Source organism: Struthio camelus, chromosome 2 (assembly GCF_040807025.1).
Source record: "Struthio camelus isolate bStrCam1 chromosome 2, bStrCam1.hap1, whole genome shotgun sequence".
Lineage (NCBI taxonomy): Eukaryota > Metazoa > Chordata > Aves > Struthioniformes > Struthionidae > Struthio > Struthio camelus.
In genome coordinates this window covers 113,659,711-113,685,186 of record NC_090943.1, presented here as the reverse complement: position 1 = coordinate 113,685,186, position 25,476 = coordinate 113,659,711, and the positions used below count along the sequence as shown (strand labels likewise).

General features: G+C 40.2%; 1 protein-coding gene across 2 annotated transcripts in view; it reads right to left on the bottom strand.

Annotated features, from left to right (window-relative positions):
* SPIRE1 (spire type actin nucleation factor 1) overlaps positions 1–25,476 on the bottom strand; it is a 135,437-nt gene that overhangs the window by 57,361 nt on the left and 52,600 nt on the right. For both annotated transcript variants that reach the window (XM_068932131.1, XM_068932132.1), the window contains exon 3: positions 18,676–18,915. In XM_068932131.1, coding sequence (XP_068788232.1) covers positions 18,676–18,915 — 240 coding nt within the window. The remainder of the gene's footprint in view (positions 1–18,675; positions 18,916–25,476) is intronic.

Sequence of the window (25,476 nt, the reverse complement as noted above, 5' to 3'; positions counted from 1 at the left end):
TCCTCTTACCATGTCAGAGCAGGTATGGTGCAAGAAGGATTTAAATCAGATTTTCAATCTTTTCCAGCTATTCAGAGTTCATCAAGGGAAGGTAGCTTCTGTATGTTGTTTATGTTGCCACTTACCTTTTCATCCCTCATGATACAATTTAGAATTATCCTACGGGGAACAAACACTTAATGGTGCCCAGAGCTTAGTACAACGGCCGTTTGTTCCCTTTCCAGGAAGCCTATCAAAGAGTATGGTTGAGAACAAATTATGTGGTCTTTGCAAAATGGTAGAATATCACACACAAAAAAAGGGCATTATGTAAATACTGTAGCTGTGCCAGGGCCTCTCTCCAAATTCATTCCCAATTGACTAGGAAATAGAGTGCATCACGCCAAACCAGTGTTAACAGAAATCACAATTTAACAATCGGAAGAGATCAAACAACGTTTCTGCATCTGTTTGAATACATTCCATCAAGGACTACCTACAATTACAATAAATACTCACAACTGACTCACCCGCTGAAATTCTGCTAGGTTCTGCAATTTTTTTTTTTTGGCTAAATAAATACTGGAAAATGTCACTAGAACACCTGGCCTGTTGGAGTTCCGATTTCAAAAGACAAAAAGTGTTTCCATTTGTAATCATCTTGGGCAGAGTGCCTGCATGAACGCGCCACAGAGAAGAAAAGGATTTCTTTTTCCCATGGGACACAAAAGGAAGTTATTGATATTATGCAAAATGTACTACCAGTTTGCAAATGCCAGGCTTGTTAAGTGTTGTTAAAGTCTTGGAGTATTAACATATACTTAAAAGTCCCACTTTTTTCTTAATCAACAAGAAGAAATTACTTTCAAACAAGAGATGACTGAACGTACAACGAGGCTGGTTTTCAGCCTCGTGCCACGCGCTGCTGCATGTTCAAGGAATAAAACTCAGCTTGACTCAGCTTTGACTTTCCAAGTCAAAGTCATTTTCTGAAAGATTTTATCTCCATGCAGATAAGCTAGACCTTGTGATTAGTTTGGGGTTTTTTTAATCTTCCTTTTTAATTCCTATGGATGTGAACTTCAAGGAACCATCTGCCTGCCCAGCAAAAGCAAACAATCTCACCGAGACAATACTAGGGTATCTGTAAAGTTCAGCCTAGCCTTTTGTTTAGCTTAGCCTTCATTATCCAGAATATGGTCACACTAAACTTAAGCAATGCACTGTTTGGAGGAATAAGATGCGTTTTCGCTGGAGCTTGGAAGACATTTCTGTCTGCTGGGACCACTCTTGGGCATAGAGCAAGGGAGCTGTGCACAGCGCAGGTTTTGAGACACTTTTCACAACATCTGAAACCAGCTCGCCTCCTGGCTACCCATTCGCAGCTGCTCTCTCCAGTTTTGCCAAGGAAAGCAGCAGAGTCACCCCTGGCTCCACAGCTCATGACTGCAGTGGGCCCTGGACTCGCCCACCTGTGAAGTACCCCGAGATAAAGAACTTGAGGTAAAGTTGGGATAGTACAAAAGGGATGGGAGCAGAGTTAGCTATTAAACCACAAAATAAATGAACGAGTTCAAGGAAAACAACCTGCAGAAACTGTGGAATTTTTTTTAGCAAGCATTTCAAATGACCACGTGCAAGTGTAGTAGAACGTCCAATTGCTCGACATTCAAGTTAATTAATTTCGCATACCTCAAGGAAAAGGTCATTTCTGTGCAAACTGAGTCAAATTGCACTGTTTGCTGACCTACCTTGTTATTTAACTGTTCTCTAGCAAGCTGGCAAGGCTTTCCTCTGGCTCTGGAAGGTCTTGGATTTGTTGCTTTGACCAGGTTTTTCATTGCTTTGAGAAGGACAACAGAAGAACTATGTAGTTCTTAACATCCTTACACAAGACCAGAATTGAGTAGTTTAAACATTTCTCCCCACAAAATGGCTTAACAAATACATTTTTACCTTACCAATTTTCCTTTCTAATAAGAAAAACTATATGCAGAAGCAAAGGTATTGCGTTTAAAACTAGCTGGCATGAATTAATGAAACCTTTCTAGGTTTCCTCTTTCAGGACTGCAAGGAAAAGAAGAAATGTAGCTGCTAAAATTAAATCCAGAGCTGCAAATGGAAATTAGATGACTTGAAGACTGAAAACAGTGCTTTGCATTCTAGCTCTTTAAAGAAGTCGTCTCCAGTTGACTGTATCATGAAATCACCGTTACCTACATTCTGCTTCGCAAACTCAAAAGAGTCGAAGGACTAAACACCTTGAGCAAATTACTTATATACATGCTTAAGTGTCAAACAGGGACGGACTAACAGATGTTTGCACATGCTCTCCTGAATTAAAAACTTAGGTCTGTGTGGAAATAAAATTGAAAGATTCACGTGCACAGATTGTTCTTGGGAAAGGCTGCAGTGCCATTTTATACACTGCAACTGTTTTTTAGAAACGAGAGGCAAAACTCAAGCAAGTCACCATTTGTCATGAGGAAACTGGTGCACAGTAAAGGGCTCTCCTCGACTATTTTCTCCCAGTCAGAAGCTCTGTCCTGACACCATTTCTTCCCAAGCACTGATAGCCTCGAGATGCTGAGCACTGTGACCCATTTTCTTTCTTAAAATCTTCCATTTCATGGGTACTTGGAAATATTCCTAACGACTTTTCCATAATATTAGACTGATTTTAAGCAATGATGAGAATCTTGATTGCAATAGACAGCAATTGCAAGGCTAACACTTCACTGAACCATCTCACTTATAAACTTGAACCTTTTCCAACTCCTGAAACAAATTAAGGGTGAAGATGATTTTTATTCTATTACATTTATATGATACTACGTTTAGGAAAAAAAAAAAAGCCTTACCAATATTCAACACTGTTACTAATGCTTTTGAAAGCATTTAAAACTTACGTGGGAGTTAAGAAAGGGAAATCACACTACAGTATACATTACAGACTACATTTCAGTTTTCAGTTTTCAAGCCCAATACTGTATTTTTCATGTTCAGTGGAACCTATTATTAATCTTTATTAGCTCTCTAGGTATAGAATGGAGAGGACCTTGACTAGCAAAACATGGTCCTCAAATGAGAGTCAATCTACGTTTTTGTGACATGATGCTTCTTCCAATGGGCATGTAGTCAAGATTAGTTTTTACAGGACTAATTTCATGTGCCAGTGCAGACTTCCTGACAAAGCTATGTTCGTACAATTTCTCATTTCTTCTTGAAAACTGCCTAGCTGTTATTACATCTCAAATACATCCCCCAGCATACAGCTGTTGCTGGAATAGGTGTTTATGTGTATTGTTGCAATGCCTTCAAGCAATGCCTCTGTACTAATAACTTTCTTCTTCCCAAAAGAGCTTGTTTCAAAAGAGCCAATTAAGTGGAAATCAAGTCCGCATTCTCTCTTAGTTTCACAGAGAAACTGTGCTCTGCTGTTTCTCAGCAGAATAATGGAAGAATTAATAATTATATATATGCAGTAGTCTGAATTTGCTAGCTCTTCTTCTCTGAATATTCAGCGGAACATCAATGGGATTATTCATAAGCAAGGGCCAAATCCTACAAATTGTATTTTTCCAATTCTTTTACATTAAATGTCAAACCCTGCAAAAGGTAACAAAATCACTAGTTAGTCTGTCAGCAGCCACCATTTTCTAAAGCTTTCTGCTTCCCAGAAAGGCAACAGCTCTGCGTACATTCGGCAGCTCTCATCGGTGATGCTCGCTCATCTGCATGCCACAAAGGAGCAGCAGAGTGAAGGACGGGACAGAGGCACTTGGGTAAGAAAGCTAGCTCCAGAAGCGGAGAAGAGGTGTAGATGGGGAGACATGATAAAATTGGGTAATTAAAGGAGAAGGGGAGTGTCAGTATATATTAACAGGTTGTTTCACTAACAGACCTTTACGCCCTGGAACCGCCCTTTGCATTATTTAATAACTTAGACCCGAACAACTGATAGCAAGGAGTTGCTCTCCTGCAAAATGATTTTGTATGGTTGTCAGCAATGCTCCCCAGGTCTTCCTTAAGGCGGGCGGGCGCTTCCTTACTGGAACTACTACTGTTCAGGAGAGCAGAGCACAGAGATGGTTTTGCACCAGGATGCTTCGTGGACGCGGCAGAGCAAGAGGAGCACGGCTGCTGTCCTCCTTTCTCCCCTTCTCCCACCCCTCCACAGGAGCACAGGGAGCAGGTGGTACACTCAGGGTACTGCTGGAGCAAAGGACAGCATCTCTGCAAGAACAGTAGAAAATAAAGACATCTGCAAATGGAGTGAAATAGAAAATAACTTTACCAAAAGGCGACAGAAAATGGCCAGGAATTACTCTCAAATCAGAACCTAAATATAGCTGATACATATAGAAGGCAAAGGGGAGAATAATGCTAAAGAGAGGTAGTGTCTATATCAATTTTTTAATAATCCCTATTAAGCTCATTACTAAACAGTTCAGATACTCGGAAACTTACTAAATGAGAGAGGCAGTTTTATTCATGAGCCACTTAAAATCCAATTAAAATATATCAACTAAAATAAAAACATGCACTTTCCTTGGCAGCAATTTACAGTTCACATACAGAGCTTTAAAACGCATTTGTGTGGGTAGCTTGTTTATTTTTTATGTAAAGCGTTGAAACTTCTCTCAGTAGACATAATAACAACTTGCTTTTATGTTTTGTCCTGAAGCATGACTTTTCATTCCTGTCCAAAAAAACAGATTTCCAGTTGCATAACCAAACAAACTGCATTACTAAACATAACAAGCTTTTAAACTTCGCTCCCAGTGAATAAAACCAACAACATCTAACCAGTCTCATTTTGCTTTGATTAGACCTGCACATATGGAAACCTACTCCTTCATGCATGCTCTACTCTTATTTGCAGCACCTTTGTCAGGCAAAGCAAGCCTTGAAACTCTGACCGCTCTAAAGAAGCCTACAGGAAAATTCTTTATTTTACTTTTCTTTTAAAGAACGCATACTTAAAAATTTTTTCTTAAAATTTATAGCTATTGAATCCACACTGTAATTGTCTTATAAAACATATCAGCTACAAAAACGTTAATGCTTAAAACATTTGTGACTAAAATATGAAGCAAATCATTTGACTGACAATTCAGTGCATCTCTATTAAAAATAAAATACAGTAATTCTGACTCAAACATATATCCTTGCTTATTCAAGCAGAAGAGATATGCAACAGATCTAAAAGGTGGTATTTTCTCCTCAATTCACCCTGCTTCAAGGCGGGGAGAACATTTTTGCCCGTTTCCTCCATTCACACTCTATTTATTTCTGGAAATTGTCTCTCAATACGATAATGACTAGAAATTGAATTACCTGGAGCGAGTGGGTTTGACATACGCCCGGCGTATAGGTGGGATTAACCACCTGTAGGGAGCGCAGATGGCGTTTACTCTGCCCTGCCTGCTCAGAGAGTTGAGGGAAAGACAGCTTTGCTTCGGCTCCACACCGATCCGGCTAACAGCAGCAGCAGGAGTAACCCCCAGCCTGCTCCTGACAAGCATTCAAAGCCACTTCCTACACCCAAAATGGTGCTGAGTCCATCGACACTACAGGGACTATAGCCGCCATAAGGGCTGTACCACAGTAGCTGCTTCACAGCCTGTATCGCGTGTACGTTTCTGCGTCCTCCCTCGGGTTTGGCCTGCTTGTTTCTAAGTAGGCCAGTGGTAGAAGGAGGCAAAGCCATGCACCTTGGCCAATTTGTGATTGTAACAACGAGGAAAGTTTGCTACGTTTCCAAGAAGAGCTACTTGCGCTTTGAAATGCGGAGCATTCTTTTCAGAATGAAATTCTTCCGCATACTCAGAAAAACAAATTCACTGGAAGAGAGAAACATAACGTAAAGTATTTGATACGTCTTCCCAACTCTTACTACTTTGTTTTTAATTCAGATAAAATATTTTTGCACATTATTTCAACCACATCAAAATCAGTCTCACCATTCTTATCTGAGGAGAAGCCTTGTAGAACCAAATACGCTTTACAGTAAAAGCATTATGTCCTTGACAGAGACAATAGTGAAGAAAAAAAAGTATGTGCAGAAAAAAACAGCAAACAACCACCTCTTCATCAAATTCTTATTATCTGAAGGGAAAAAAAGAAAAAGGAGAGAGGCTAATCACCTTCCCGTTCTCCAGCAAAGCACTGCATGAATGCTTTTTTTTTAAACAGAGCTCTTAAAATAATTAAACTATTTCGTGCCAAGTATTCCACAGACCTGCCCCATAGATAATTATTTACCAGTTCTCAGTTACGTATCATGAAAGATGTATCTCTCCAAGTGAGGCAGGAACTCCCAGCTCAATTTTTCAAGTTCAAAGCCTGCTTTAAAACCACTGGCATTTGCAGAGGCATCTACTACACGTCCATTGAAACAGATGCCTTTTCATGACACGTTTACCAATGCCTTCCAAAGCAGACACATAAAAAGGAATTAACCCTCTGAAAAGTAATTAATACTGTAGTGACCTCAGTCAATGGCGAGTAAGGTTATCACAGAGGTGATCACCACAGAGCGCTCTCCTGCACATAGTCAAAGACCAATTGTTACTGTTCGGTAATTCTCTTTTGTACCGACATTTTTCAGGATAAAGTCACCTGTGAGGGCTGAAACTCCGGAGCAGTTACTTTTAAAATAAATAAGACTTAAGAACAAAGTGCAGGCAAATAGAAATGCAAATACATTAATCTATTTCAAACATTGCTACCTTAAGCTAGATGAAAGCTGGTTCATATAGAAGGGTTTGATTGCGATGCATAGAGGGACAAATCCAAGACACTGGCAAAACGACTAAACTAGAATTTGTTGGCAACTCTAAACTGAGTTTAGGATGTACTGTCATATCTCCAGAGAGTTTAGTGTACACCTGATGAGTGCTGAAGCTTGCAGTTGGTTCTACCAGCCAAGAGAGCTGAAAACATTACTGTCCTGTCAAAAAGCCCCAAATTAAGTGACTCTAAAGGACCTCCTCATCACTATTATTGAGTATACATTAGGATCCCACAACAGAGAAGGCTTTAAATGGAAAGCAGCCGGAGGTAGGGAAAGGGGGGCAATGCAAGCTGTGCATGACACCCATGAAGAGCCGCCGAGAAACTAATATGCTTGCAGCATCTTCATTAAAGGGCTTAAATAGCTGCCAAATTAACCTCAAGAGAGATTATCTTTACCTGTCAAAGTGGTAATGAAGGTTATTTATCATTTTATCGTGCTAGGCACGCAAGACAACAGAGAGTGGTGGGGGATGGCCTAGTTCTCTCACCTCAGCAGTTTGCTCCCATGCACCCAGACAGGATTAATATCTGGTAGGAGATGCCAAACGTCTTGAAAATCATTTTTACAGCAGAAAGTGTCCTGGACCCCAAAGAGACCAGTTTTAACTGAGTGCTTGCCCCCAGGGTCAGCCTGGAAGGGCAGACCAATGCCATGGCTTCTGCTTGCGCGTGCACGAGGAGAACATCTCAAAGGAGAGCAGGTGAGGTCCCATCTCCCTTGCTCCTGCTCTACCTGCTCAGGAAAAAAAGTGGGCCCAGGTAGCAGGAATAAAAATGTGGCAAACAAAAAAACCCTCACACTGTATTCAGATCTACATTTTCTGTAACTATTTCATGGTGGATTTGTTTTTTCTAAGGTTTCCCATAACTGACAGAATTTGTAAGTGCAGCTCCTTAGCCTGAAATGGGAGAAGCAGAGGTAAGTCTTCAAGTACTAGAAGCTCTGGCACAAAGATTTCAGATTTTCTTCTGAACCAGACACCATGATGACCAAGTGCTTTTGGCAACTGGCAGACGGAATCTCTTTACTGGAAAATCCAAGGCTAAGTGCCCTGGCTCTGAATGCATTAGCACCATTTCCAAGACAACAAATTGCAATAAACACCCATCCTTTGCTAACTAACACATTCAAATGTGAAGACGACTGACATCACATTTTTAAAAAAGAGCATAGTGTTTAAATTAAAAGTAAAGCAGACCACATGTTGACCTCCAATTACACTGCCCAAAATGAAAAAACCAGGACAACTGTTTAAGGCACCAAATGACAACACTTTAATTAATGAAACCTGTCTGTCAACATAATTCACTTAAACACTTGTCACGTCCAAAGTAGCTTTAAAATTACATTAAAGGGATTTATACAAACTGTCCCCTAGCTTTCTGGATCAAGCTAAGGTGCAGGAATACCTTCACTTTCTATACAGGTTTTTAAAAAACTAAATGCAAACACAAGGGCAAAATTAACTCACTGAATATTTTTACTTCCAAACTTGCGTTGCCTGGAAAAGGTATTTCTTATTTATTACCTTTGAGCCATCAAAAATATTCCTACTGTGACATGATTCAGTCCAGACATGAAAAGACTTATTAAATCATGCTGACTAATACTCTCCTGAACTTCAGGGTTTCGGCATTTGCTTGTTAATATTGCACACTACCACAGAAGGAAAAGTTTAAAAAACAATTTTTTTCCCTCAAGGCTGCCACGTTTTCAAACATCACCTTACAATCTCTTGATTTTAAATAGTGGATTGAGGGCAGTAATACTTTACATCTACCTGCGTAAGCATGTGTATAAATGGGGGCTTGGTACATGCAGTGTGATACAGCGTATTGATCAACATGAATTGATTAGTAGAGACGAGTTCATAAAGAGATTTGATTTTTGCCTCTTTAGAAAAAATGCAGCTTAAAACCCCATCTAAAGCAAGTGTCGGTCTTAGTGCTCACCTCAAGGAATCTAAGTATGCCAAAAAAGAAAAGCAAATACAATCGCTCATTATGACTTTCTTGTCTCAACTCCAAGTTTGCTTTGTCCTAAGAGAGAGACAAAAAACCATAAATCTCTCTTTTGACTTAAATCATCTGAAGCATCTCGCTCTTCTTTGCCACCATGAACTCAAAAATAACAAGAAATTCCTGTTTTTTCTAGTGTTTAAAATCTGCTTGCTATCCTCTTTCTCAGAGAAGTAAATACATAAATAACAATAAAACAAAAGTTTTTGTTCTTTCCTCAGGGCAAAGGAAAAAAACCCCAGAAAACTGTCTGTCATCTAGGCAGGCTTCTCAATGCAGCCTTATCACTGCCTTCTTCACAGGCTTTAAGCAAAGCCAACTCGGAGCCGCGTAGGAAGCAGGGCCTCTGCGCGCAGCTGGTCTCCCTCAGCGCGATCACTTAGCTCTCTGCCCTTGCCAATTCCTCAGCTAAAGCTTCTTTACGAGACTTAGTCTGGGAGCCTAAATAACCCGGAGCTACAGTTGCTACTTAGCTCTGCCAGTTCCCTTTGCCTCCGCACCCAAAATCCCTGAATCCCCCCAAGCCCCCTGTCTTCTGAGAGCTTCCAGGCTAGTCTACGCTACCTCTGCAACAAAACGCTGTGCCAGACTTAGTAGATTCAAGGAGTTTATTTCTTAGGACCACTGTGTTTAGATGCCCAAGCTAGTATAGGCTATTAGGAAGCATGCTAGATCAAAAAGCTAGAGTAATTTTCCGTAACTACACGTAAGAGACACACCTGTGCAGAGAGACACAGTCTCTCAGATGGTACATCCCAAGCAATGCGATAAAGCAAAGCTACAGGTACCTGAGAAGTGCATTAAAGTCATCACCCAGCAAAATACTGCCTTTTCCCTTGTATCATTTTATTAAAGACATTTATAAATCAATCATTTAAAATATACTCAGGGCTCCGAATCTGGGGACAATAGTCTTTTGAAAGCTAATCCTTAAGACTGCTTCAGTTACAAAAGCGTTTAAGTATGTTGCAACTACACTTTTTAAACAAAAACCTTACTGTAAAATCTGTTTTACTACAAAATGCAAAATGTTCCCTGTCTCCAGATCAATCTTCGGGATAAATACGGTATTCTAACATTTAGAGGCAAATCTTCAGAGGGCGGCACCATCTAACACGCACTATTTGTGTCTTTGTATCAAATAGCCTTATCTCACTTAAATATTTTTCTAAATTACATCATGCAATGGTACACTAAGCAAAGAAGAGCAGAAAACAATATCCCAGTAACATGATAACCAAGAGCATATTAAAAAAATTGCATGGCTAAAACAGATAGAGAGTTTATTATTTTGGAAAATTAGTGGCACTTTTCAGTCAACTCAAACAACTTTCTTCCAAATGTTGCATTTCTTTTAATTCTGTTACAAGCACTGAAACAAATGTACCAAAAGGAACTTTGCCTCCAGCTCAAGGCTCACTTTTGAATAATTCACAGAATCACAGAACGGTTGAGGTTGGAAGGGACCTCTGGAGATCATCTAGTTCTACCTCCCTGCTCAAGCAGGGTCCTCCAGAGCATATTTCCCAGGGTCACATCCAGACGGGGATTCAAAGGCAGGAAGATCATAGTGGCTTAATTAAAGCGCCCTCTCTCAGTTTCTTGACTTTTCCCAGGTTGCTGTTTCAGTCCAGTATGCCTCTATGAAGACTTTACTAATTTTGTAGCAACTATGCCACTTCCATTTTCTTTGGGAATGCAATTATATCACTCTCAAAGTGATTCCAAACCAGTAATATGGAGAACTGAAATACCCATAGATTTGACACAGCTAAGAAACAACAAGACAAACTTCTGAGCATCCTCAAATAGAGATTTGAGTCCTGGCAAGAACTGGGAAAGGTAGAGTTTCCACAGCCGCTTTTCTTCTTTACCTCTCTCCTGAGTGCTCATATCCTTAGAGCGTGACAGCTAGAAGAGCACTCATATTGCCCATTTCAGACAAGAGCTATACATGCAGAACTTAAAACTGCAGAAACAAGTTAATGTACTGTTTTGAATACGGTCCGCGAGCACAGCTACCGAGAACTTTCAGCACGTAACGTTCTATGAGAGAGGAAATTCTGCACAGCAATTTTGCACGTCACTGTTAATTTACTTGCCTTCTGCAAAACAGATCACATACATCATGTAAATGTACATTTCCATTACTGTAAATGTACATTTACATTATCATGTAAATACTACTAAACAGTACTGATAAGGTAGACCTGGAATATTCCCTATGGGACACTGGCATTACATGGACTTCAAAGAGCACTTGTGCCCTACGGACATGATAGCGGATGGCATGTGAATCTGTATAAAAATGACCTACATTTTTCCAGAGTAGTGACATGAGTCAGTAAGCTAAAAAGCTAGCAATACTGCCACATATATCCAAAACCACAAAGTCTTCATGGGTGGAAACTAAATTTTGGCGAGATGAACCTTTGCCAAAATCCTACGATGAGACCAGCTGCTGTCCTGGCCAATTTTTCTGGGCAGATCTACTGCCTTTATGGGGCTGAGTGTGAATCTGAAAACTCCATCGCGGCTTTCTGTGCACCTCTCGGGTTCAACACCTGGAGAGGGGAGGAGGCACCTACCAGTTGAAGAGAGACTCGCAGGCAGCTCAGTCCAGCCTTGTACAGATGCAGCTGCATTGTTTAGCTTTATGCCAGAGTCAATCTTTAATGCAGAGAAGATATAGGTCACTTTGGCATTAACGGCAGCTCTGCTGCCTTTTTTTTTTTTTTTTTTTTTTAACTTTCTAATGGGTCACTACAGTGCTACTGTATTAACTGACCAACTTTTACTCTGATTTCCACAGTCATTAGTTCGAATTTCAAATTAATCCAATCAAAGGAAAACGTACCCTGTGAAAGTTAACACTCATTGATCTATTTTAGACACCACAGGATAACACAGGTTCTTTGCTAATTCAGCGTAAACCTCATATTCACATGGGTTCTTTCTAACAGATTGCTTTGCACGTTTCAGCCAGTTGTATTTTTTTAAAGAGAAGTAGACTCTGTCATGACAAACTCTGCATTTCACCACCTCAAATCCTTCCACCTCCACTAAAAATTGGAACTTTATTTGTATCCACATACAAAATATTTTGTAATAATTATGGTGTAAAGCAGATGGGAAAAAGTTTATGCCCTGCTATGCTTCTTTTAGATGCATAAAGGCCACACAAAAATTTCACGAGTATTCTAACCAACCCATATATAAAATTATCTGAATACCCAATCTGTGTTTCCTGTTTTTGTTGGATGACTCCTTGGATTCCTCAGACTATTTTAGACTTTAGACAGGTTATATCGGTATAATTATGTGAATTATGGGTACAGAGTTTTTTAACCAATGTAGATGCATTGCTATAAGCCATAATGGGGAGGCAAAAATCACCCTAGAAAAGGTGATTTGTTTTTGTCTCCCAGCCAGGAATAAGGCATATCAGTCTACCTGAGCCCACACTGATGGAAGGCGTGCTTCCACTGTTCTATATGAAAATAATTAAGGCGAAATAAAAAAAACCAAAAAAATCCCAGACCTCTGTTTTTTAAGGGAAAGACCAAAGTCATGACTGGAGCTTTCCCCCAAGTGCATTTGCTATAACGTAGGTCTAAGCAAAACCAGAATAAACTCTGCAAATAAAAGTTGCATACAGTACAAAATTATTCCCTCTTCTACTTAGCTTTCACTTGCAGAGTTCTCAGTTGTCTCAAACCTACTTGCTCCACAGCTGTTTATAAGGCCTTCCATATCAAAAAATATTTTATTATTAATAATTCTATTTTAAAAAGACAACTTTTAGATATCGCTCATACATTATGGTGACTCAAACACGCAGAGAGAGACTTCTGCTTTATTTTGCATGTTTTGCTTTCAGCTCCTTGGGGCTGCATATTACCGAAGCTTCAAAACACTGATGCCTTTCATGACTCAGTCCACAGCAGAGCTTACTCAGGTGTCCTTCCGTTGCGTTGGGTCCACGCAAATGTTTGTTACTGATGGAGTTAAAAAGTAACTTTTTGTGATGCTTTGACTAAATATAGGTGACGTGGATCCCATCCCGAGTGACAGCACAGACAAAAGAAATATGCTACATCTGACTGAATAGCCAGTAGGCAAAAGGCTTGGGCAACAGCAGAACAGCAGGTTTGCCACACTTTTAGGAAAACTCTGGAGTTAGCTCAAAGAACGGTGAAGGAACAGGAAAATACCTGTGTGTGGGTCTTACTTTGTGTACATCTATACATCCCTTCATTAACCCAATCTGAGTGATAGTTCTTCTGGGACCTTTACAATGTCAGTCTGAAAACACAGGGCAGTAGACACAAAAAGGTGCACCCTTAATCAGCACGCTTCAGGAGGGCGAAGCCCAGGGGGGAATGTTTTTAAGCCACAGAGTACAGCAGATGGACGCTGGTTCTTGGGACTTCACACGGCTGGACTCAGAGGTCCCACTGCTGCCAGTGCAACACAGAGAGAGAACCTGTAGTGCCAAGAGGAGCCCCTACCTGCTCAGGTCAGCTTTGTGCAGGTCCAACCTCCAAGGCCCAAGCTCCCCGGGGGGATCCAGCTAGGGGAGCTCCGTCACACCAGTATGAACACTTGGGGGTGTGTTCACAAAATCATTTTGGGCAGTCTTTGTGTTTCTTTCCAGTTAACAGTTCCCAAAGGGTTAAACTGCAAACAAGAGTAGCCAAGGAGGAGCACCCCCCACCACAAACTTAGATGTATGAAAACTAGACATTGGCACTTTCAGGGACCCAAACAGTTGGAACAGGAGGTTCCCCAAGGCTAAAAAAGGGGTCTCAGATACAAGATTTGTATGCACAATGAAAGACCCAGAAACAGAAGATGTTTAATTTTCTATCAGCCCAGCAAAGCAAGCTCAACTACTATGATCAGAAAAGTGTAGGACTGCAACTCACTGTAATTCAATTTTTGCCCCCATCAACATGTTAAGAGATATACTGTCTTTTTCTAAGACCACATCCACCAAAATAAAGACCAGCATGCTACACCTGAGTACACTAAGAACAAGGACTCAGGGAAACAACCTGATCACTTGTTATCCTTGTTGAGTGTAATGATTTTCACAAATGCCCAGTGTTGTATTCCTTTCTAATAAAAATGAGCTGACAAAATTTGCGGCATGTTACCACCTTAGTAAGCTGCCAAATCCTTCACCAGCTTCTGACACAGTTACATGGTACACTGCACATAGAAGTTGCTTGTTTTGAAATGAAGGATAAATGCTGTTTTGCAGGCTCATATAAGCCAATTCAGCCTTACACAGAATTGCATTTGCAGAAAATTGCATCCTACTAATTTTAACCTCATGAACTAAGCAAAATTATGGGCCTTTGAATTCCAGTAAAATGAACTCCTTAACCACCTATCACAAACATATCTACACTTGTTTTTAACTGCATTTTCTGGTTCCTCTCTGACAGGTTATATTACACTTATATGGGGTTATATTTGTGGTAATAATGTATGTCCAGAGTTAGCCTCAAACTCAGAAGGGAGCCTCTGAAACCTGTAGATCATCTTGTCCCACCCATAATTATATGGAAACAGGACATATTCTTCTTTTGCGCTATAAATCTACACATTCCATGGATAGCTGATCTTTACTACTATCAGAGTAGCGAAAACAAAACACAAGCAGATCAGTATCACCCCTGTAAATTTCAGTTCCTTCCAGTTGAATGAGGTTAGTCATATCCTTGAACTACTAAAAGATGAGTCACCTAAATTTGCAACTTTCTTATTTTAGAGACCATGCCCAATGCCTAAAGAATGATCTGATACATGTTTTGACAGAATCATTTGTTCTTCCTCTTTGCTTATGAGCAAAGCACAAGCTCAAATTTCTACTAATCAAACTATTAAAAATTAGAATCCTATTTACATTTGTTACAGTGAAATTACACAATACTGCACACACAGCTCTGAAAATATTAATTTTCATACAAATTAAAAGGTCAGCATGGAGATTTTGTAATTTATCAGCATAATTTGTGAAGCAGCAATTGTATGATAGCTAATTTTTGGTCAGAATTGACTATGGTTATTACTGAACTACACAAAAGCAATAATGTAGGTACTGCCTGGGACCAGAGGCCACATGGCTGTATTTGTCTCCATGACAAGAAGGTGCGACTTGGCTACAGGTAAGCTTCCTGTTAAAGCTGAGTTTAGCTAAGGTTCAGGCTGACAAGGGAACATAGAATAAGATCGCAGTTCAGGAAGATCACTACCTCCTTAGATACTGTCTGTGAGGTTTGCAGTTTACAAAAAAGGGAGTTCAGAAGAGGAAGTAACAAAGTCTCTGCCGGGAGCAGTGGTTAGTGTCATGACCTCTCCTATGAAGAAAGACTGCAAGAGCTGGGCCTGTTCAGCCTGGAGAAGAGAAGATTGAGAGGCGATCTCATCAACGTGTACAAGTATCTGAAGGGGGAGGGTCAAGAGGATGAGGCCAGCCTCTTCTCCGTGGTGCCCAGCAACAGGACAAGAGGCAATGGGCAGAAACTGAACCACAGGAAGGTCCATCTGAACCTGAGAAAGAACTTCTTCACTGTGAGGGTGACAGAGCATTGGAACAGGTTGCCCAGAGACATTGTGGAGTCTCCTTCGCTGGAGATATTCAAAACCCGTCTGGATGTGATCCTGGGCAATATGCTCTAGATGACCCTGCTTGAACAGGGAGGTTGGACTAGGTGATCTCCAGAGGTCCCATCCAACCTAAACGATTCCGTGACTTGCAGATATTCCTGATAAAATGCCTCCTCTCTGAAGAAGAGCTAAGCTAAGGGCTGGTACTGGCAGTAGCCATTGAGCTACAATGATGCTCAAAGTCCAAAGCAATGACAAGGCTAGAGCTAGGGCCACAGTTCAGCCTAAGGGTCATGTGGATTTATTTGTACTAGAAGAGGCTGCTGACCTCTTCTAGAGTAATATTAGAATTGGGTGTAGGGGCAGCATTTGGGCCAGATGATGTTGATGAACTGTGGGTTAGAAGGAGCTTCTAGGTTAACAAGAAAAGTGGTGCTGGCTTAAACCATCTGACTGCAAAGATCTGCGGGATAAGGACTGAGATAATTTTAAGATTAGGAGTGGAATTAGGGTTTGAGCACTCTCTGGAAGACACTGATAAACTACAACATCTCGTTTCAGTATCAGGGAGGGACATACGTCATGATAAAGGTACCCCATGACAGGACTCTACACACCCTTAGTAAGCCAAACTCTTCTTGGCATGACAGACCCAATGTGCACATTACTCAGAATTTTACAAGTCAGGCTTCAGGACTAACCTTGCCCACTTTGTGTTGCAGTAAAACCTAACAAGGATCTTATCCATCTTCAAGTTTTAATCACACAATAGGCTCACCCACATTAGCGATCCACGGTAAAAAATTCAGTCTTAGTCATAGACAGGCCTGGCCTTGGACACAACAGTGAAACTCTTAAGGAGAAGGATGAAACATTTAATCATGTTTCAAGGACGAAATCATGTCTATACCAGAGACTATGCAGTAGAAAACCTTAAAAATCAATGGGAGTGGCATACAGCCCACATCTACCATTTTTCAAGCTTGCAATTTAGGGAATGCAGGGTAAGCAAGAATTAGAGTTGCTCAATTCAATAAGCAAACCTGCTTCAACATTCACTACAAGCTGCAGAGGAGAAAGCTTCAAGTCTCATGGTCACAAGGGCACACACTACTGTTGTGAAACAGTCATCGGGTAAACAAGGGTGTAGCCTGCAACATAATTTACCACTAGAGGAAAAAAAAAAAAAAAGAAAAAAGGTTAAGCCACATCCAAAACACAGTCTTAACTAAGAAAAGGTACAAAGTCAAGAAAAAAGAATCTCACAAATCCATACTAATGTTAAAAATATAGCTAAATATATGCAATGATGCAGACTAGGGAATAAAGGCAAGTCACAGAGCTAACTCTGCAGCCAATAAATTAGACAAAAGCAACAACAACAGCAGAGGATTCCAGGTGATGTGGGAGTAAAAGTGAGAATGACGTAGAACTAACATCTAAAGTTCAGTTCACTTGGGTGAAGTCACAAAAGCAATACATTTCCACAACAAAATAATCAGCTCTACCAACCACCGGCCTCAGCTCTGCGTATACAAATGTCTCTTCTGCCCTTGCACTAAGCGAAACTTCCTCTAATGGTCCAACTTTGACCGTCCCACCACCTCATCGGGGTTTTTTTGGCTGAAAGGGAGGAAGAAAGGATGTATCACACTATGTATCTACACTAACCACCCAGGACATAATGCTGTGCTGCTCTGAACGGCTCCCATAGCAGCTTAGGAAGGTGCTCCTTGCCTTTGTTCCTGATGACTATTTCTGAGAAAGATGACTGGGCAAGAGGGAGTGGCAGAGGGAGGGGAGAGGAAAGCAATCTCCAATCCTTGCTCCTCCAAGGGCACTGACTCAGAAAGGTCCCTGGGAGTGGCAGGGTTTGAAGGGGAGAGTACAACATCCAGCCAGGACTTTCCCATCAGAGGAGAGCAAAAGCCACTTTGGTCATTTCTCCTTCTAACCCCTGCTGCTTCTCTGAGGGAGAAAGGAAAAATGAAGGCATTCAGTATGTAGCATCACTTCTGATGCAGGGATGACAGAAGATACTTTAGGCAGGGGAAAGGAAGACAGCACACACATAGACATGTAGATGAGCCATTGCACTGGGTGGCAAGTGGAAATATAAGAAAGCAAGCAGAGTCTTGTCACGGGGAAAAGTAAAAGTGAGGGGATGCGAGTCCAGCGGAAGAAATGCAAACAGGAACGTACCCATGAATTTTAACCAGGTTCATGAGTAGTGGCACTCATTGAGACTTTCCAAAATAACACTACAAGTTAGCTACATATACAAAAGCATCTCAGATAAATTTTACTCCCATTCAAATCTCCTAAGAGCCTTCCTCTTTATTGTCAACCCATCAGAAGTGGCAGGTTTTAGTTGGGTCTTGTAGAGCAGGTTTTGTTTCTGCAGTGTGCTGTCCAGGAAGTTCTGCTTTAGTCTCAGCTTCCACCCTTCAGTTTCTGTGACACTTGCACTTAAAACAAGCAGTACACAGTCTTTAATCCATAGGCACAAGTTAACATATGATTTTCCAGTCAGCACTAAACTCTCAGATTATTTATGAGGTAAAGTAATCAAACAAATTTTGTCAAAATCCATGCTGTGGATTTGTCACTACTACAGAAAGCTCACTGGGCATTAAAATTTTTATTGAGGCCTACTCTATAGAAAATAGAGGTTTTAATACTTAAACGATTGTCCACAGTAGCCCAGATAATATTACAGAATCTGTTGCAATTAAAATTCATTAGCCGTATTTCCAAATCTCACAACTCAGGTCAACAACGGCAATCACAATGATCATCAATGAAACACTCTATTCTGACTCATTCCATACAATTAGGCTACTCTTTTAAGCAGTCCTTTGCTTCAGTAGAGGAAGAAGGCAAAGGAAGAAACTGATAAGGAATAATTAAAGTAACACTGCACTAACGAAAGGGTGAATTACTTGAAACAGCCCGTAAACTATCCAGGTGTACACAGAATTCAATAGATGAATAGTGGAAGCTCAATGTCCAGTGCACAGATGAAAGTAGAATGCAACATTAATGGTACATCCTACGATAAAGTTGATCATGTACCTTCTACGGCTTACCGCCAAAGACGAAAATACTATAGCATGTCATCGCTGCAAACAAACCATACAGAAGGAAGATGACTTACCGTACCTGCAGTATCACATTGGAAAACAACAGAGAAAACAGAGCACATTTTCATATTGATAAAAACAGTGAAGTGTGATATCAAGCTGCCCATTACTGTACCTTCATGACATCTTTATAGGAACGAATGGCCTCAACTTCCTCTTTCTCATCATCATCATCATCATCCTCCACTCCTTCATCCAGAGCATCATATCCCTCATCTTTACTCCCCTCTGTTTCTGTGGTATTAGTCATGTGATCAATAAGCTGCTCCAGTGGAGGACTTAATTCCCGCTCTTCATTGTCCTTCAAACCATAGTCCAGGGCTTTGTATATAATGATCCCCAGTGATTCAATAACCTGTAAAAGTGAAAAAGAAATACTTGTTAATACCATTTGTATGGACAAATAAGTTAGCCTAGCAGCATCCTTTTTTGGTGTTTGTGTAACAAATTTACCAATCGAGAGGATGATAGACATCAAAATTAAAGGGAAAAAGTGACTTCTACCTACAGTAGCACATTGCTAATACAGCACAGACCATGCAACAGCAGGTCATATTGCATACCTACTGTTTTCTTATTTCAAAGTTTGAAATAAAAATTAATAATTTAAAAACACAGCAGGAGCCTTTTATATTATTTTGCCCCTTTTCCTTCTCAAATCACAAACCTCAAAATAATATTACTCTAGATTTTGTAAGACTATATTACATGCATATGATCTGTTCTTTGTTCCAGGGAGAGGGGAAAGGTCTGGGGGAGAAGAAAAGAAAGAATAAATTAACACGAGATGCTTCCTTCCTCCCGCAAATAGTAATGATAGTTGGAAACTGGCCTTCAGTTGCATCTATTCTTTGACTTGAGAGATGTTTGCACACAGCTGTGGACATGCCAGTATCAACTGTCTGAGCGCTAGGCCATCAGCCCATGAGTGCTTTGCCTGCCACCCAGCCAGTGGAGGCACACACGTGCCACTGAAAACTACCAATAACTGGATTTACCAGTACCTTGATTTTTCACTGAATTCAAGGCTTCTTTTTTCGTACTACATCAAGAGCAAAGTAAACAGGCGATCCTTTACTCTGTGTCAGTTAGCAATAAATTGTCATGAACGTCCCAAAATGCTAAATGCACATTTTCTTCCTTGGTATTAATTATTTCCCTTGTGAGTAATACTGAAGCTTCTAGACTTCTGAGGATGCTAAGAGATGGCATTTCTTCAAACTGAGGAGTCTGGGAATGGGTATTAACGGCGAGGGAAGGGAAAAAGAGCTTCGCAAGAGTAAACCACAGTAAGGTAACACCGATGCTGAGATCCTTTTCTGACAACGAGAGTACGACTGGAGCTATCGCATTTAATCTCTTATCTTTCTCGTGTGTTGTGATGGCTACACGAGTCAAACCAGCGAGCAAACTCCTGAGCAGGAGTTGCTGGCACTGGAGCAATGCTAATAACCGGAGCATTTGTAAACACTCCAACCTTCGTCAACAAATGCTATTTTCTCCCTTGCAGTAGTATCCTGGTTAGTACATTTGAAACGCGTGTCTTTGAAATTCTAATTGGGTAAACGGGGAAACACATATGGAATCTTAAAACGCTAAATTTGACTCTCCAGTAGCTAATTTCAGTGTAGTATTTTCGGTCTGAAAGGCTGGAGGTTAGCAAAGACTTAAAATTATATCATATAACTTATCTAGACAGAAAATTGCACGTACTACCTGCAGTCTGACACCTTTACATTTGTATATGTCATTGACATCACTTGGCAGTGCAAATTCACTTTGCAATACAATGGTTAAACAAAGAAATAAACTAATAAATAAAAAAAACTTCCATCATTTATTTCCAATAACTTGATAACTGAATTGAATACAAATCATTTTACTATATTATTCTCTGGAAATGTGCTTATAGGTATTCAGAAAATATTCTTAAAATGCAGTTCAGGAAAGTGATTGGGCAAATTTATGAAGAAAGATCTGTCTCAGTTTATTTAATACAAAACCAGCTTCTGACTTGGGAAATCTCAGCAAGACAATAAAGTATATTAGGGAAATATCACTGCATGTTTGCTCAGTTCTCATCCTCTTCTCCAGACATCTGCTCTTAGCCGCGCTGGAGACACAACACTATGCTATTTAAGCTTAAAGTGTGACGTGTGACCGCTATTCTTATGCTTGCAATGCATCTGGTTTGCCTCTTACAGAAGCTGTTTTGGAGTAACTGTCTTGGAAAACTTGTATTGTTGTAAAAAATCTGAAAAACTGAAAATTACATAACATCAAATATATTCTGTTTGCATTCAAGAGTGTTTCTTGTAACTCAGGTTCCTAGGGCAATCTCGAGATATACCACCTCAGCAACCGAAAGGCAACAAAGAACCGCAAGTTAACTCCAATTTGAAGTGGATCTAAGTGAAAATGAGAAACTACTGAATAATTGCTTTGATATTTTAAATACTTGGGAGTAAACACAATGTAAGTCATTTCTAATGTCACCGAAAAAAACCCTGGAAAAGTTTAGCACACTGAGAAGGTCTGAAATGCCTAAATTAGATGTAAAGAAAATATAATGTCTTGTGCCACACTGTGGTGGCTGCTCAAGACAGAGTCTGGATTTTGCTAGAAAAACACATCAAAAAATCGGGGGAAGGGCAAAGAAAGCACACTCTGTCTTTTTCTGTTTGGGAACAGGATTAAGGCATTCAAAAGCACCACGGCTAAAACTGGATGACAGCTGCTGCTTTCTTTGATGTACCGGCACTAGGGCCCTTGCAGCCCAGGAATAAGGCTTGTGCATTTTTATGTCCTGCGAACAGATTTCATAATAAATGCCAAGCTGGCACAATGCAAAAGCCTGAAACAGCATCAATTCAGCACTCGAGCTCAGTCTTTCAAGTGCTTATTTAGGAGTCACGATCAAAAACACATTTATGCAGTGTCTGTCAGGAGCGCAGATTCACCTTGCTGAGAGACAAAGCAGCCAGCATCTTCAGCCAACAACTTTGCTTTGACTTGCAGGAAAATCGGAAACATGTAGCACTTTCAGTAATACTGGTTTACCAAGGAACTTGTAAAACCACACAAGTGCCACACAAATACCAAATAGAAGTCATGGAGCCATCAACACTTCTTCACATTGACAAAAACACTAACACAACTTTACACTGACGAAACTTGTGTGTCTATATAACCAGAAATTTAATATACACAGTAAGACAATCACCTCATTGCTGCTAAAACACACCGCTGTCACTTTGCCTGTAAGATAAATACAAACAAAAAAGGGAAAACCCTTTCATGGTTGAACGGTTGAGTTGATAAATATGTGGTTTACTGAACGGGATAATCAGGGAATACAACTTATTTTTCGAGGCATTCATTATTTAGAAAAAAGGCACCGGTTTCATATTTTATTTCTGTTAATTTAACATAAAATAAATACTTCTAGCACTCAAGAAGTGACAAGCTCTGAAACAGCCCTGAATGATGCCTGCGAAAACATCAGTGGTATAGTAGGAAAAAAAGGGTAGGAAGGGCCTTAGCAAGGCTTGATTTTAAACCAGAGTGCTGTATATTGACACAACACTGCAACTACATAACACTGGAATAACTGCACTGCTAATGGTACATGACACCACCTGATTCAGATTAAAAAATTAATAATAAGTTCTGCACCTTGAATTTTAGAACTCATTTCTTCCTGGCCGACTGCAATTTTGGCAGAGGACCTGACCTCTACAATTCAGTCAGTGGCTGAATACCTTAAAAAAATAAACAAGGAAGTCTGAATTATTCTGCTTTACGCTGCCTTACCAAGTTCTTTTGAAAGTCATGGCTTCAGATCAAAAAAAAAAAAAATCATTTCCCACAGACCGAGCTGGTATTTTGTTTCGCTTAAATCGTTCGTGAAGGTGGAATTTTGTCTCACCGTAAGTGAGCGTTCTTTAAGCTCCTACATCAGTCCAGATTCATGTTACGCTTCTACATTACGTTCTTTTATAACAAGTTGCGATAAAGTTTGAGAGACTTCACCAGAATACTTTGACTTTAGACAAGATGTAAAAACAATCTCCTCTCGACTCCTTTCGTACCTACCGCAAAACCAAACCCCAAACCTTTCAGATGATTTTCACAAACATGCACGGAAAGGAACTTTGCTGCCTGGATATTTTCCCCCAGTATAGGAACACATGCCTCTTGAAAACAGGTTCGTTAGTTTTTCCAGGTCTTTTATAGGATAGAAGTTACATTCTTCCAATAAACTTTCCCCATTCAACACCCTTAAAACTCTTCAGACACACAGCACTCATATATGGAACTAAATGCATTTGAGACTTGTAAAAGTTTCAAACGAAATTACTGTGCGTCACTTATTTTATGTTTTTTATTTCAGAGAATAATCCCTCACACGCACCCCCACCCTCTCCAACATATGTATTTCTGCGCCTTTCAGAGCCTTGGATATGACCGGCAGCACCCACGCGCCATTCCTCCACGCTCGCCACACACGCAGTAGGGCAATGTCTAAGCTTGCAGCCCCTTCCTAGGGCTTGCTTTAAGTTTTAAGCAAAGCGACAAAGCCTAAGGACAGGCCCATACTTTCAACAGAAAAGAGCTTTCTTCAGCTCAAATTCCTCTCCCTCTCTAAAGCTCTCCCTTCCTCCAAAAGCCGCTCAGGTTTTGTACCACCAAACTGGGATTAAAGAAGCCCTAAAGCTCTGGCTGCTAAGGTGGGTCAACCAGCTTTGAAACCCTGCACGGGGTCCTCGAATACGGCAACAGTCACAACACTACTTGCATTATTACTGCACTGGCTTTTAAGAACTGTGACAAAAAAACTTCATAAAAAAACTGTCCTACAATTATTTTGTTAAATGCTGAAATTCCTTACCAACAGGTCTCCAATACACTTTAGAAAAGAGAACAACTCCGTCTGACGGTAAGATTGCGGAGAACGGGGAGCTGGTGCCAGCTGCGCGGCTCACTGCAGCAGAGCCCTTCTCGGCCACCAGCTCCACCACCAGCCCTGGTATTAGGTGCCATTTAGCCCACCTGCAAAGACTAACCTGTCCTGCTGCCGCCTTTAAATTAACCTGCCAGGAGCTCCACGCTGAGCTTCTCGTCTTGTAACGCACGGCACAAACATACCCACAGACACCTCTCAATTCAGCAACTAGGCGCCTTCCACTTTCTATCGCGCGTTGGGAGAAGACACACAAACATGCACAAGCTTTTGTAATAACATTCTGTAAATACAATTCAAAAGGTAGGCAGGTTAAAATGTTATATAAGACCAACTTCTCTCCCATTAGATGACAGAGCAAGCAGGCCATTGACCCGACTATTTCTATTTGTAACAAAGTTACTCGCTTGTTTCTTAAGTACCTAATTCTCTAGGTGAAAAAGACTGTGTTTTTAGAAAGGGTCAACAAATAAGGTTGTTAGGATAAACTAAAGCGTACTGTTTGGTTATTTACCTCATCCTTAGATGTCCTACATAACTCTCAAGAGCAACTCACAGAAAAGTATGTCTAAAAAGGTTGTTATAAGAGATTCATTGCTGTCTCTGCATACCTCAGGTATACTAATGTAGTTTTTGCCACAACATTCCCTAGTGGAAACAGGATAGCGTTACCCACATTTTAATAGCTGGGGACAGTGCTAAATTTAAATATGACCTTCACTAAATTAGAGCAAATTGTAACAGACTGTCAAACAAGAAAAGCGAAAATTTTCAACTGCTTCCAGTTGAGCAGCAAGGATTCAGAGCACTTCCAACGAATCAGATGAATTAGTCATTACAAAAGAGTATAGACATAAGATAAAGGATTATTTAACTTCTAGGTGGTGCTGGTTTGTTACTGAAATAGAGAGATACCGCCTTCTGCAATATAATGTGCCTTGGTATTTAATGTAAAGCAGTAAGAAAAGCAAAGCAAAAAACATCATAATATGCAGCGTCTAACAGAAAATAAACATGAAAGGAAATTAAATATATTCCTTTTACAACATTCAGCCTTCTTTAGACACATTCAGAGTTAGGAAAGCTTCCCTGTCATATCCAGGGTAGATCTTTTCCATAATAATTTTATATGCTTGGGTCTGTGAACGCACCACATGGGTGCACAGACCTACTTCCTCAGGATTTTTTATTATTCAGGTATACAGTAAATGGATTCAATGCAAGAACTCCTGACCAAAGAGACAAAACCAGATTAAAACTTACAAAGGGGATGCTAGCCATTTTTTTTGTCCCTGTCCCCTCTCCCCCAACAAATATGTAAAAATTAAAGCAGTGAAGTGAACTGAATCCAGTGAACTTGGATTCAGTTGTCTCTAAAGAAAAGGACAGTCATTTAGCTGCAAATTTATTAAGGCTCAAGTGTAATATAACTCTCTGTGACTTATTCAAAGGTTCTGACAGCTATAAACATGTTTTTGGTTGTCCATGTTTGACTATGGAGATTATCTAAGGAAAACTGTCATATATTAGCATAAATGAATACGGAATTTATTCCACTATCTCAACCCATTACATTTTATCTGTTGCATTAGAACACTGGAAAGAAATGTATTTGTCATTTTTCTTCCAGGTTTTCTTCACACATAATAATCCCCAAGGTTAGGCAAACAGTTACTCTTTTATTTAAGGCATTTGTCCATCTTGAAGGAATTTCTCCAAAATGAGAGTTCATCCCCACAGAAAAACAAAATTCAATTCTGTGATTTAACTGGAAACCCTAGTAATAACTGAAGCTCCAGTAAAAGAATGATGTGCCATAATTAAGTAACACAGATGGTGAAAGTCATTCAAATGCTCTTAAATACACCTCTATATATATCACAGTTTTAAATCTAGGTCATGTTAAAGCCTTGATCCTGATCGCATTTAAGTGAATGGCAGAGATGCCAATTA